The sequence below is a fragment of the Heloderma suspectum genome, chromosome 3 (assembly GCF_057233095.1).
Source record: "Heloderma suspectum isolate Gila_16-S chromosome 3, 16-S_ref, whole genome shotgun sequence".
In the NCBI taxonomy this organism is placed as follows: domain Eukaryota; kingdom Metazoa; phylum Chordata; class Lepidosauria; order Squamata; family Helodermatidae; genus Heloderma; species Heloderma suspectum.
This window is the reverse complement of record NC_139460.1, coordinates 89,065,369-89,078,803: the sequence shown is the minus strand read 5'-3', so window position 1 is coordinate 89,078,803 and position 13,435 is coordinate 89,065,369. Positions and strand designations below refer to the sequence as shown.

The following is a 13,435-nucleotide window of genomic DNA, read 5'->3' as shown; positions in this document are numbered from 1 at the left end:
ATCGGAGCCACCGGCCTCCCCTGGATCTCTCCCTCCACCCTTGGAGAGGGGGATCTGACCTTGAACCCCTCTCCCAGCTGCCATGGGAAAGCTCTACAGCCACTTCTTCTCTGAGGTTGGAACTCTGGCATCAGAGAGGGGAGTTCTAAAAAGTGTGAAGGGAGATCCATAGCTTCCCAGTCCCCATACCCCTCCCCTACCAAACCAGTGGCAGATCTACCCCAGCCCAGAGATGTCAGAGATTGGTCCTCCCATCAAGACCAATGGGTGGAGCTCATATAAAAAGGGGGAAAGGCTTGGGAGCATGGGGAGGGGGAAGCAAATATGCTGCTCGTCCCTCCCTTTCTTCTGTCCTGCCGGCATGGATCCAGCAGGGCTTTGGGTATGACAGTTTGTCAACCTTTACATTTTCCCAATGCAGCAGGTAGGATCACTCTGTTGCAGAACTAACTACACCAAATAAATATCTGGGGGAAAATGGTTCAATAGATCAAACTCCACATATATCAACTGAAGATCGATGTGTCTGCTATGAAAGCAGACAGCGAGAGGCCATAGCTCAGTGGTAGGGCCCATGCTTTGCATGTAGAAGGTCCCAGGTTCGATTCTCTCTAGATAGGGCTGGGAAAGACCCCTGCCTGAAACCCTGGGGAGCCACTGCCAGTCAGAGTAGACAATACTGAGCTAAATGGACTGATGGTCTTACTCAGTATGAGGCTCCTTTCTATGCTTCCCAGGAGACATTCGCCTCAGTTATGGCATCTTATATGCAAAAATAGTTTCACAACAAAAACAAACAAACTTGATTAATGATGCAATCTGATAAAGGGATGAATACACTCCACATCACAACTGTTTGAATAAGACAGCTGCCTATCCATTCTCAGGAAAAGGAATCCATGCACTATGCTGTATAAAACATTTATTATAGATTGTGATGGGCGAGAGGTCAGACGTTGCTTTGCTGCAACATCATTGTTCTCCGCTCTCTCTCTCTCTGGTCTTCCTTTCTATATTGCTCTTCTAGTTTTTGCTTTTCGGAGTCCATACTGTATAAGGTGCAATCTGCACTTCTTCTGATCAGCTCAAATTGGCTAAAGTCTGCAACGTATTTCCCATTCTGAGAGAGAGAAATCACAGGCATGAACTCAAAACCCCAGAAGATCTCCTCTGGAACGTATGACGTTCGGCTCTGGCAGACAGCACTCGTCGACTCGACGGTGGCGTTCAAAAGGACAACAAGTTCAAAATCTTTGTCTTTCAGGTTCTGGGGGGTAAGATCTCTTAAAGGGCTGCTCTCATCCAATATATGGTAAAAAGTCAGAGGTAAGATCAAGAAAGGGCTTTCTGATGAGGAGTCAACGTGGAATTTGACACTAGCTTGGTTCAGCAGAATTCTCTCTCCTTCTTTGGTTTCATAGGTCTGGAGAAGCTTCCCAGTCAGCTGGCACTGGATCAAGAGGCTCTTTCTCATGTTTGCCACTCGGAATACAAGACAAAGGTGTCCGTTGTGTTTGGTGATGACAGCACAATGGCTGAATTTAATGGTTTCTGCCCTTTTCTTGGGTCTAGCAATTTTGGCCAGGAAGGTCCCAGTGATGAAGATCTCTATCAAAGTTGTGACAACCAACTGAGCAACCAAAAGGAAAATGGCATGGGGACACTCCTCAGTGATAAAGCGGAAGCCATAGCCAATGGTTGTCTGGGACTCCAAAGAGAAGAGAAATGCCCCAGTGAGTGAGTTGACATTCGTCACACAGGGGACATGTTTGCGAGAGAACTTGCTCCCGTCCAGATCTCCATGCAGAAATGCAATGGCATAGTAAATAACCCCAAAAAGGAACCAAGTCATGATGAAAGTAGCAGCAAACAAGGTGAGTTTGTATCTCCACTTCATGTCAATGACTGTGGTCCACAGATCCTGAAGATAAAGCAGGTAAATGCCATCGATCTTGTCAATCCTCACATTGCTGTGACCACTTTTGGACATCACCCGAGGTTTGCTTCTCTTCAGCTTTGTGCTGATGCTGCCGTTCACGAGCGGGGATTGAGACATATTGATCTGGGTAGCTTCCATTGTCAGTGCCTCAGGCCTAAAGAGAGAGAAATGGGGTGGGGGGTTATTCAAAAATAACAACACAGATACGATAAAATAGGCTCCAAATGTAAATTGCGAGACTGCGGTTAAATTGCATTTGTACAGGCAAAAAGCTGCTACACTTGAACGCTGTCCACAGCAACATGCAATGTGGTATCGAGTTAATTTCCTATGCAGAAAGTAATTGAATTGCTTCCTGTGTCAATATAAATGACTTGTTTCGGAGTCTAGAGAATAATTTTACTAAATCAATCCTACACTGTATTCAGATATGTCTCATACATTTTATGTATAGAAAGAAGGCAAGTCTGTTTTCAGCTAATGAACTGAATATGATCCAGACACTCAGGACACCAATATTTCATTAAGGCTAGATCGAGTTAGTTTTGACTCTCCAGATTCATCCTGTGTCCCCTGGAAATGCTGGCCAAAAATATGTTTCTTTGTTTGTTTTTTTGAAACAAGAGTTTCCACTGTGATTTTCACAAGTGAAGTCCTCATTCGGCATGTAGATGGGTCAGAGAGCGAAAAGAAAAGCAAGCAGTACTCTGAGCGCGAAAAGAGAGAGAGTTTGGGAAAGAAATTTTGCACCTGAATGCTCTTCAAGAAGGCTGTTCACTTCATGGGCCTCTCCAATTTCAGCGAGTCAGTGGAAAAACGGGAGGTCATTCACAAATTCAGCTTTCTAGCACTAGGGCCCTGCCCTATGCAAACACAGAAGGGATTGGACCGCACTGTTTCTTGAAGTTTGTTTACTGTGCATCCTGGTTCAGTCCGGATGGAGATTAAGCATGTCCAGGACTAAACAAAGCACACAGAGAGCGGGAGGAGTCTGTCTTTGCCAGCTTGATGGGACAAAAAAAAGACACAATTTCCAGGACCAGACAGTGGTTACGTAGTACAAGGCCAGAGTAAGTTAGCAGGAGTTTCCAATAACAAAACTTCCTGCTCTTTCAAAAAACACCCCCCTCTCCCAATCCTTGCATCCTTTGTACTCTGGCAGTTCATGCAGTTAGCATTGTTTTGTTCCATTGTTGGCTTCAAGAGAGAGCTTTAATAAGTGGTTCATTTTTATGAACCACAGGGGGAAAAAAAACACGTATCCCTTGTTACTACTTAAAAGAACTTTTCTGGAAACCAAAGACGTCCTTGTAGTAGACATGTGTGCCAGCCCAGGATAGCAATGTAATTATTCGCTAATGAAACTTTCCTGTTTTGTCAGTAGAGGAATATTTATGTTTAGACCCATAGCTGAGTAACTGCTAGCAGGCTAAAGGTAAATTAACATTTATTTTTATTTTCTTTGAGCATCTCACAGACAGCAACTCTTCAAGTGCAAACGAAGGAGGAGAACTACACCAAGGATGCCTGTAAAAGACCTTTTGTGCGACTGTAAAGTCACCCCCACCCAACACACACACACCACACACTATTCAATATATCCAGATAATAAACAGGAAAAGGAGATAAAAAAGTCCCGGTGATGTGGACAAGAACAATAAAGAGCGGGGGTGGGGAGGGGCAACCCAATAGAAAATGCTGCTCAGACAAACGAAGAATTCAGACATGGAAACAAGGAAATGCAGGATAGGTAACGACATAATAATCCCTGCAAGGAAAATCACTAGGAAAGAAATGCATGGCACAATGAATCAGTGGGATCCATTCTATATACCGACTCTGGAGAGGAAAATATACTGATATTTTAAAAAAAACGCCAACAGAGAACAGTTCCAATGTTGAACTCTTCTCTTTGCTCCCCAAGACTTGGTCTCCTTTAGTCTCCATATTCAGCCTTATGCTTCTGTATCAGCCTTGCCCAACAATGCTGTACTACAACTCCCGTAATGCAGACCATGCAGGCTGAGGATGATGGTGGTTGCAATCCAACACATCAGGATGGCACCTGGGTGGGGAAGCTTTCTATGGTGCTTTTGTGTGAGTCACCACAGTTATTCACAAGGAGAAGGTAGCAGGTATATTTGTATGTGCAGAAAATGAATGGTGAAGACTTTTGTGGGGTGGGTAGGGCAGGGAGGAGCTTTATCTGCACAATGGAATCCACAAGGAATTAGTGGACTGGGCTGCCTACATCTGCACAAAAGCAATTTGTTTGTGCAAATTCCATCCCCCCCCCCAATAAAACCCCCTAAAAACGCCATCCACAAGTCCATGGAATCTGTGCAACTTGGAAAAAGTCAGTCTGCTGCAGAAACTGCAGGCTGGATTCATAGAAATCTGAACTGATTTGAATCTGTTGTGGATTTCTCCAACATCCCTACTCATGAAGAGGACTCCAGTTTACCCCTCGACATTGGAATCCTTTCTTGTAAGCAGATTCTGCAAACAGCAAGCTTGTGGTCTAGTTGATTTCACTCCTAAAGTAGAGGTGGGGCTGGGGTTGCGAACAGCCAGAGAAATCCTCTTCCCGCTTTGTGGTGCAACTCATAGACTAGAAGCCATGTGATGCTCCAAACACCTTTCAGCAGCTGTGCCCAACACCATGACCCTGCCAGCCTTTTCCAAGGGAAGGGCTGACAAAAAGAGCTTTGGCCCTGACTTAGGGTGGCCATGTATCTTCTTTTACAGAGGACGGTCCTGTATTTGAAGGGCTGCCAGAGGACCGTCCTCTGTTTGAAGATGTCCTCAATTTGAAAAGCTGCCCTGTCCAATTCCAGCTTAAAGATGAAGAACCATAAGAACTGTTGCCCATCAACAGTTCGCACCTGGACAGAAGACAGAACAGGCTGGCACACGAGTCACCTGGTCAGTTTTCCACACTGTGGTGAGATTTACTGCATTTCTATTTAATTATCATTATTATTTCTAAATGTGCATCCGCACATATAAATCAGAGTAGGCAAATGCTGTTCAAATCACTACCCCCTTTTCTCCCCTTTTTTGGTGATGTATTTCCTCTTTTTTGATGAGTCATAAGCAGCCACCCTAATGTCCATGGCACTCCAGCTGCCTTGGTTACACAGTCGCCACACAGCCTTCCTTCCGGCCTTTGAGCTGGAGAGAGAGCTGAGACTGCCATGCAACTGCCAGCATGATCTTGCTGCTCCCCCCCATCCCACCTTCAAAGTCAGGAGGATGTTTGGCTGCTTGTCACACTCGCCAGAAGACAGTGCCACACGCACAGTTTCCAATTTGGGGAGTGGAATTCTTGACACTTTGGGGCTCTTCTTGGGAACGTGGCTCTGGGGGCGGTCCTGATGAGCTCCTGCATGTCAAAATTTTCCATTATGCCACTGTTTGACCCCCACAACTCTAGTTTGCATCAAAATCTCCCAAAGCAAGTGTAGAAGAACACACACATACCTGGCACAAGAGAGGGAGCCCCGCCCTCCGCCCTGCATTTCTCTCTTGCCGTTAAACTAGTCTTATCTATTTCTTTTTAAAGTCTTGCATTGCTTTAGGAAGATACACCTCTCAAGCAGAAGGGCCTTCCAGACATGGGGAGCAACCACGAAGAATGCCTCTCTATGTGCCCCCTCCTTGCTTGAACTTTGTTCCCAAATGTTATCAGGCAGTCTTAACAGATCTGGTCGGGATACATAGGGGATTTGCCCTTTAGGGCTTTAACAGGACAAACTAGCCCACATTTGTCGCTGACATATTTAATGAGCTGGGTGTGGATTTGTGAATTTCTAAGACAAGGCACAGTATTTCTCCTAGATTTGCTGCTCTGATGGAATAGCTTCAGGCTCTTTCTTACAATGAGCAAAATCCCAAGCAAGACCAGCCTATCCTTGTATGACCTATGAGGACATCAGCCGCACTTTCTGTCACCCTTTCACTCATTGCTCGGCTCCAGAGATTTTTCATTTTCTCACTGTATTTCAAGGCAGTGCCCCTTCTGCTGTCAAGGTTATAAAGCTAAGCATTTCTGGATCCTGACTTATTAAATATTGAAGTATTAGAATAGCATCTCACCAGTCCTTGGTGTCTTCCTCTCTCCATTTGTGTTTCTTTATTAGGTAACTTTCGTGTATCAGTTTAGTCACTTCCTTTCATATCCTGGAATGGATCCCATCCGATCCTGGCCTTTCCCCCCGGCCTGACTTCCTGCATTCTGTTTCTTTCATCATCTCTCTTCTCATGTGATCCTGAATTCCTGTTGTTTAAATCTTTAAAACCCACAGAAATTCATGTAGGATTCTTTGGACTGAAGAAGGGTTTCCTTTTTTCTTTCCCCTTCTGCCATGCTTGTCAAATCAGAAGAGGTTTGCCAGGACTGCCGTGCAGCAACGGGCCACTGGATGCTCAACTGGATTGTAATGATGGTAGCCCATACCAGCTGTACCAGAGGAAAATACCCTGAAGCAGGCAATAAACCAACCCTCAAAGGCAATCCTCACCCTCACCTCCTCTCTCCCAAATTGACTGACTTGTGCCTGGAAGCATGAAAGATTGCATTCTTTCCGAACCTCGGCTATGTTTTTTCCAAAGTTCTCTGTCGTAACACTGGATATTCCAGTTACTCCTATAAATGTGCAGTCCATTTTCTTAGTCTTGTCAATGTCACTGACATATGGTGAGCCAATGAGTTCTCCAGCTCGATTTTGAGTTGAGATGGAAAAGATTGCCTTCTGCCAGATTAGAATTCTCCCTTGCAGTCAGTCATCAAATGTTCCCCTGTTCTTGTGCTATATGACACAGAGGGAAAGAAAATGATGGATCTGCCTTTGTCCACAACCAACTCCTAAGATGCACATGGTAGGAATCAATAGGTTACTGATGCTATATCAAGCCATCCCAGCAGGCTGTACAGAGGGCAATGACAGGGGAAGACAAGCCGCTGTGATGGAAGACTACTTTTTTTTCCTCTTCCCCTCCTATCCTTTTTTCCTTCTGTGTTGTATCTTTTTAGATTGTATGCCTGCAGGCAAGGACTGTCTTGTTTTATTGATTGCATAGAAGTTGATCTGGGAGACTTTTTTGGCTGAGAAGTGGGATAAAAATACTTGAAACAAACAAACATTTGTGGGGAATGCTTCAGTGAAAATGGGGCATGAGAGAATTTGGAATAAAGTAGACGTAGATTCTGATTGCACTGGAAGGTAGTGTGGGGAGGCTGGGAGGCATAAGCATTGGTAGAGGGATGAACGTGATGTGGGGAGAAGCCCCTCCCCCTGTGTGTGTGTGTATGTGTGTGAGTGAGTGAGAGAGAGAGAGAGAGAGAGAGAGAACTATATGCCATCATGAATGTGGGTCAGGGCACATTATACACATGCTCCTGCATTTACTTCAGTTTTAAGTACCATAGTCAAAGAATCCAGGGAATGGTAGTTTGGCAAGGGGCTGAAAATCCTTTTGCTATGCTCTTCCACACCCACCCTGTGCACAGAACCACCATTTCCAAAGACGAGGGGATAATCAAGATGGAATGTTACAGTGCAGTTCAAGGGCTCCTTCACATGGAGCTTTTATCCTGCAACTGAGATTGCTCCTTCACAGACGTTTGCAGGCTCTTTACATGACGCCGTGACCCTCCAGGGTGTCTCCTGCACTAGATTTTAATTTTTAAATAGATTGCAGATTATGAGCTATCAAATTACCCTGTTGTGTTACAGTTCAGTTTCCTCCATGAAAAGACTTAAAGTGGCAAGAAGAGGAGTGAGATCAACGAAAGATAATGGAAGACTCAGATACGAGGGAAAGGGGGAAGGGGTGGGGGACAGGAAGCGTGTGTAAAGGGAGTCAGTTGTGATCCTGCATTTATTTATTTATTTATTTATTTATTTATAACATTTCTATCCCGCCCTATATTAAGAGCTCAGGGCAGCATACAGATAAAATCAATGTAAACAGTATAAAACAGTAAATAATTTCAACACCTAAAAAATATTAAACTATTAAACAAGATAAAACCAGTTAAAATCTAAAACAATAAAACAGTTAAAACAGTGTGCTAGGGAATGCATTTAGCCCTCAAAGGCTTTGGTAAAAAGCCATGTTTTTACTAGGCACTGAAACGAGGCCAATGTCTGTGCCAATCTGCCCTCCAAGCGGAGGGCATTCCACAACTGGGGTGCCACAGCAGAGAAGGCCCTCTCCCACGTCCCACCATAATGTCTGTCTCATACTGGTGGGATGCAGAGGAGGGCCCCTCCCACTGATCTCAGTTCTCTGGCTGGCATATATAGGGTGAGGCGCTCACTCAAATATTGAGGTCCCAAGCCACTTAGGGCTTTAAATGTCATTACCAAAACCTTGAATTCCGACTGGAAGCGTATTGGCAGCCAGTGCAATCCCTTTAAAACTGGTGTTACGTGATTTTGATGAGGTGTTCCGGTCAGCAGACTAGCTGCTGCATTTTGCACTAGCTGCAACTTCCGAGTCGTCTTCAAGGGCACCCCCACGTAAAGTGCATTGCCACAGTCTAATCGGGAAGTTACCAGCGCATGTACTACTGTGGCTAAGCTATCTCTGTCCAGGAAAGGCCATAGCTGGCGGATCAGCCGAAGCTGGCCCCAAGTACTCCGGGCCACGGAGTCCACCTGGGGCTCCAGTGACAGGGATGGGTCTAGGAATACTCCCAAGCTATGCAGCTGCTCCTTCAGGGGGAGTGCAACCCCATCCAGGACAGGTCGCTTACCCAATTCCCGGACTCGGGAACCACCAGTCCATAGAGCTTCCATCTTGTTAGGATTTAGCTTCAGTTTACTGGCCCTCATCCAGCCCATTATAGCCTCCAGGCACTGGTCCAGCACCTTCACTGCCTCAGCTGACTCCGACGACAAGGAGAAATAGAGCTGAGTATCATCAGCGTACTGGTGACATCCCACCCCAAAACTCCCAATGACCTCTTCCAACGGCTTCATATAGATGTTGAACAGCATGGGGGATAGAATAGAACCCGGTGGCACCCCACAGCTTAATAGCCATGGGGTAGAACAGCAATCCCCCAATGCCACTCTTTGGAATCGGCCCTGTAGGAAGGAGTGGAACCACCGTAGCACAGTGCCCCCAGCTCCCATCCCGCAGAGCCGATCCAGTAAGACACCATGATCAATGGTGTCAAAAGCCGCTGAGTAGGTCATCAGTCAGAGCAACCAAGGCCATTTCAGTGCCATACCCTGGCCTGAAACCAGATTGAAATGGGTTCAGATAATCAGTTTCCTCCAAGAACGTCTGAAGCTGCCCAGCCACCACACGCTCAAGCACCTTGCCCCAAAAGGGGATATTGGCAAAGGGGAAGCAGAAAGCCCCATTTTAAATGCAGGATTTTAGGCTGGTGTAGAGATGCCCCAAGTCTGAAGTGTACATAGGTGTTCTTGGGGCTAGCTTGTGTCATCTATGCCCTACTAATGATCCTCTGGCAGGTGTTCACAGCAGGTAGCTAATCCTACCAAGAGATTGGTTCCAAGGTTTTTAAATACCTTTCTCATTTAAAACTACTTGTGCTTTCTTGGAGATATATCTTCCAACTGTTCCTTTACCAGCTACCCAAGCTAGAAATTTAATAGCCCCCTCTGCCGCCGCTGCCCTATTGAATACCAAAGACTGTTCCTATAGCTGTGCTCAGAGACTTCAGTTTGGTAGATAACCAGCAAAGGGTGATGTATAAAACAATATCTTATGCAGACATGTGGATGTTATGTACAAAGCACTCAGCCAACCTAATATGTTTATGACACATAGCCTGTCATCATAAACCATTTCTTTTGTTATACAAATCCATCGATTTGAATGAGTTTCACTAGTGGGTGAAACCTTTAGGATTACGGTCATAAACCATGCAACAATGAAAAATGTGTGCATGGCTATTGTTGTCCTGACTGACCAAATAGTAGGCTTTATTATACTTGTTGGGTTTTTTAAAATGGGAATTACATTACGTTTTAAACAAAAATGGTGGTGACTTCTACATCTGCTGCTTTGTATAACAACAATTCTAACAAAGCTGTTGGACTAGAAAAAAGCACATTATGAATCCCCCATACCCTGCTGTGTCAAGATCCCCCACCCCTTTCATTTTTGTGAATGATGTTTCCAGAGTTACAAAATACTCAGGAGTTTTGCATCTCTACTGCCAGGATTTGGTTTCGAACTTCCTTGAATTCAAACACCTTTGCAGTGGATCTTCATTAGCACAGCTAGACATCCAAAGCAGAGATCCGTGATTTTCCACCTCCCTCTCACCCTTGCCCCAGTTCATGCTGTGCTACGATTACCTGTCTTTTTAAGACAGCAAGTTTCGACAGATATTGGCTCACCAAAGGGCCAAGCTTTCCATTCCATTAAGTCAGCCCCACGTGCCAGATTGCAGCTGCTGGTTACAAAGAGATCTTATCATCCACATGTGCTTATAAAAACAATGCTGAGCACTTCTGCCCTGTATCACTTTACATCTTCAAAGTGCTAAGCAAACATTAATTAATCCTAACCACAGTCCTGCGGAGAAGGCAAGTATCTATATCCCCATTTTACTTACATAGGAGGAAATGAGCCTAGTGTGATCACTGTCTCCTGCAGGTCCCTGTAATGACTGAGTAGTACAGCCAAAGAAGAGAGCACAGGCAGCCCCTCTAGCCTTTATCCCCTTTCAGTACTCTCGTTCCAAGCTTTCCCTTTCCCCTAGATTTTTGATGCCCCCCCCCCCGCATCCTCTTTTTTTATGCTCTGGTCCCCTTTTCTTTGCCGCTTGTTAATTAAGAACTACACAGAGACAAGTGTCTTCTCCTGCTTCCACCTTCCAGTCCACTGATCTGTTCTATTCCTCCCTCCCTCAGTTAAAATAGCTTACTCTCAAGGGGGATGAATGGTTGGTCTGATCTACCGCAAGAGTGGACAGATCAGCCTGCTTCAATTTTGCACATGTTCATTCACAAATCATGCAGTAACCAACACAGAGAAGTCATAATCCAGCAGCAAGAGACGTCGGGTTGTATCCAGTATTATTCTAATTGAAGTCCCATTCATTTCAATGGGACTACCCTAAGTAGTATGACATTGGATACAACACTTTGATGGAAAAGCAAGTGCTCTTTCCTACACCACTCCCATAAGCTCATGTGGAGCACTTCACATAAAAAGGCCCATATTTGTGAATGTTCAGTTCGTACGGTGTTCTCCTTCCAAAAGAAAAGAAAAGAGTGTGGTGGTGGTGGTGGGGAGGGCACCATATGGATTGTACATTTGCATTGTGCACCTATGTCATATATGAAGTTTTGTGCATGGGGGCAGTTTGGAGTGTTGCGCACTTACTTCTCGGCAGATGGGGTGGTGCTAGTTGGGCAAGTGCATGAACCAAGCCTTCTAGTTGGATTTAGGACATCTACAAAGTCCTGCTTCTGCTATAAACTGCTCACGTGGCCTTGGGAAATTATGTACCAACTTCACTCTGCAATCATGGACGCATTTACCTGGGAATAAGTCCTCTAGAACACAACAGGACTTAAGTGTCAATAGACATTTACAGGATTTTGTTGTCAGTTCTCAATCTAAGAATGAGGCTTATTTTGTTGTGAGGCAAAACATCATAAAGATTATCCAGATGTTCATAAAAGTAAAAACGCTTTCTAGTTTCTGAATAGCAATTAGAACAGCAACAGCAGCAACAAGTCAAATGCTGAGGAATCATTCATGTGATTAGAATCGCACGTTGCTCATTTGAACTCTATTGCAAATGCCTCATCTTGAGTACTTGTTTACTAGTCATCATCAGGTTGCTACATCTGATATTGAGATTGTAGTGACCCTATACACTGGGAGATGCAAGAAAAGGTTGCTGCTGAGTCCTGTACAAGTTTATTATTGAGCCAAAGACATCCCCAAAGTCGTCTAGAGATCATGATGGAACCACTTTAAGGTGCAGTGAGATTGATGTATTTGTTTATAAAATTATTTAGCTCTTGCCAATGCAATCAAACACCCAGAATGCAAACGTGAGCACATCTTACGGGCAAAGCTCACACATTCCCAAGCTGGTGATGCTCATCTGCAAAATGCATATTTTAGACAGATGTGCACTTTTAAAATGTGTGTTATGGGGGAGGAAATGTGCAATCTGGAAAAATGTGCAGTTCTACATTTTAGTCAATGGGGGAAAGTATGCATTTGGGTGCACACCATTAAAATGGTGCACACAAATGCACACGACTTTTCCCATTTGAGCAGTGGGTGGTGAGAAGCTTGCAATCAAGAATGGGAACACAGTGGACCGAGCTTTGAGGTGGAATCTGAAGAACCTCGACAAGCTCAACTCTCCCTACTTCTCCCATCCCTACTTCCACCTGACCAACCAGGAGCAGAACTGGATCCAACAGTATCCCCAAGCTGCAAACCTAATCCTTCAAGATGAGTGCCACCTTATGCAGAACAAGCTGTATATCTAATCCTGGATTACGTCTCCCACTGATCAACAGCATTTCTGTTTTGTCTGGATGAAGCCTCAGTTTATTAACCTGAAACCAATTCATCAGCAGATTCAGATATGGGCCAGAATGGATCCACATGCCCACTTGCCACCTGAAAATGCCATGAACACTACACCACTCGGGGAGTTGCTAGTGTGATGGGTGTCCAAACAGTGCCCAAACAAAGTGGTCATTTTCAGCCATGTCAACAGGACCCCCTGAAAAAACTGCAGCAGCCACAGGGTTTCATTTCAAATGCCAGCCTAGTGAATAAATCCAGCCCTTTATTTCAGTAGATTTAACACAATGTTGGTTTTGTAGCTTTAATGTAAATAGCAGCAGCTTATTCTCCATAGTCTGCTAACAAAACTTTGTGGTTACCGATCACCCAGAGGAACTACCCATCTCCAGTGGTGTCGCAGTATCATCACGACAGTCTCCATAGTCATGCTCCCAAGGAGAGTGCAGACGTTCAGGCAGCTGTGTTGATCCACATCAACAAACCAGTTTTCGCAGTTTTCATCTCTACCAGGAGCAGGTCTTTTGTAAAACGAACGGGTCTCCTTTGCCCATGCAAGACCAAGCCACCCCAAAAGACACGCATTGCAACAGGGAACAATATATTGTTGCTGGGTAATTCATTTTCCATCAGCTACTATGAGGATTGCAGATAAACTCAGAAGGAGCGGGTGGGGGTGGCAGATGTCAACGTCCCTGCTAATAAAAAGGTGCTGGTGCCATGTCCCTGTGAGGCCTGTCTCACTACACCACTATCTATCTCTTATGGCTGACTAACTTGCAGGCTCTGTTAATTAGGCCACCTTGAGTGGTGGAAGCAGGCCCATCCAGTTTTGGTGGGCTGCTGCCTGCTAATTTTTTCAGACATATTTGTAAGATTTCATTAACACTTTGCTCCTCTTCATATCGACACTACTTCACCCTTTTAAAAAGGCTGCAGACATACAACACA

At 44.9% G+C, this 13,435-nt stretch overlaps 1 protein-coding gene across 1 annotated transcript; it reads right to left on the bottom strand.

The window, feature by feature from the left end:
- Positions 1-949: 949 nt before the first annotated feature.
- Positions 950-10,606, bottom strand: KCNJ15 (potassium inwardly rectifying channel subfamily J member 15). The gene is made up of 2 exons (XM_084841723.1): positions 10,542-10,606; positions 950-2,093 (listed from the first exon to the last, which is right to left on the bottom strand). Coding segments are annotated over exons 1-2 (1,146 nt in total). The 5' UTR covers positions 10,544-10,606.
- Between the last annotated feature and the right edge of the window lie 2,829 nt (positions 10,607-13,435).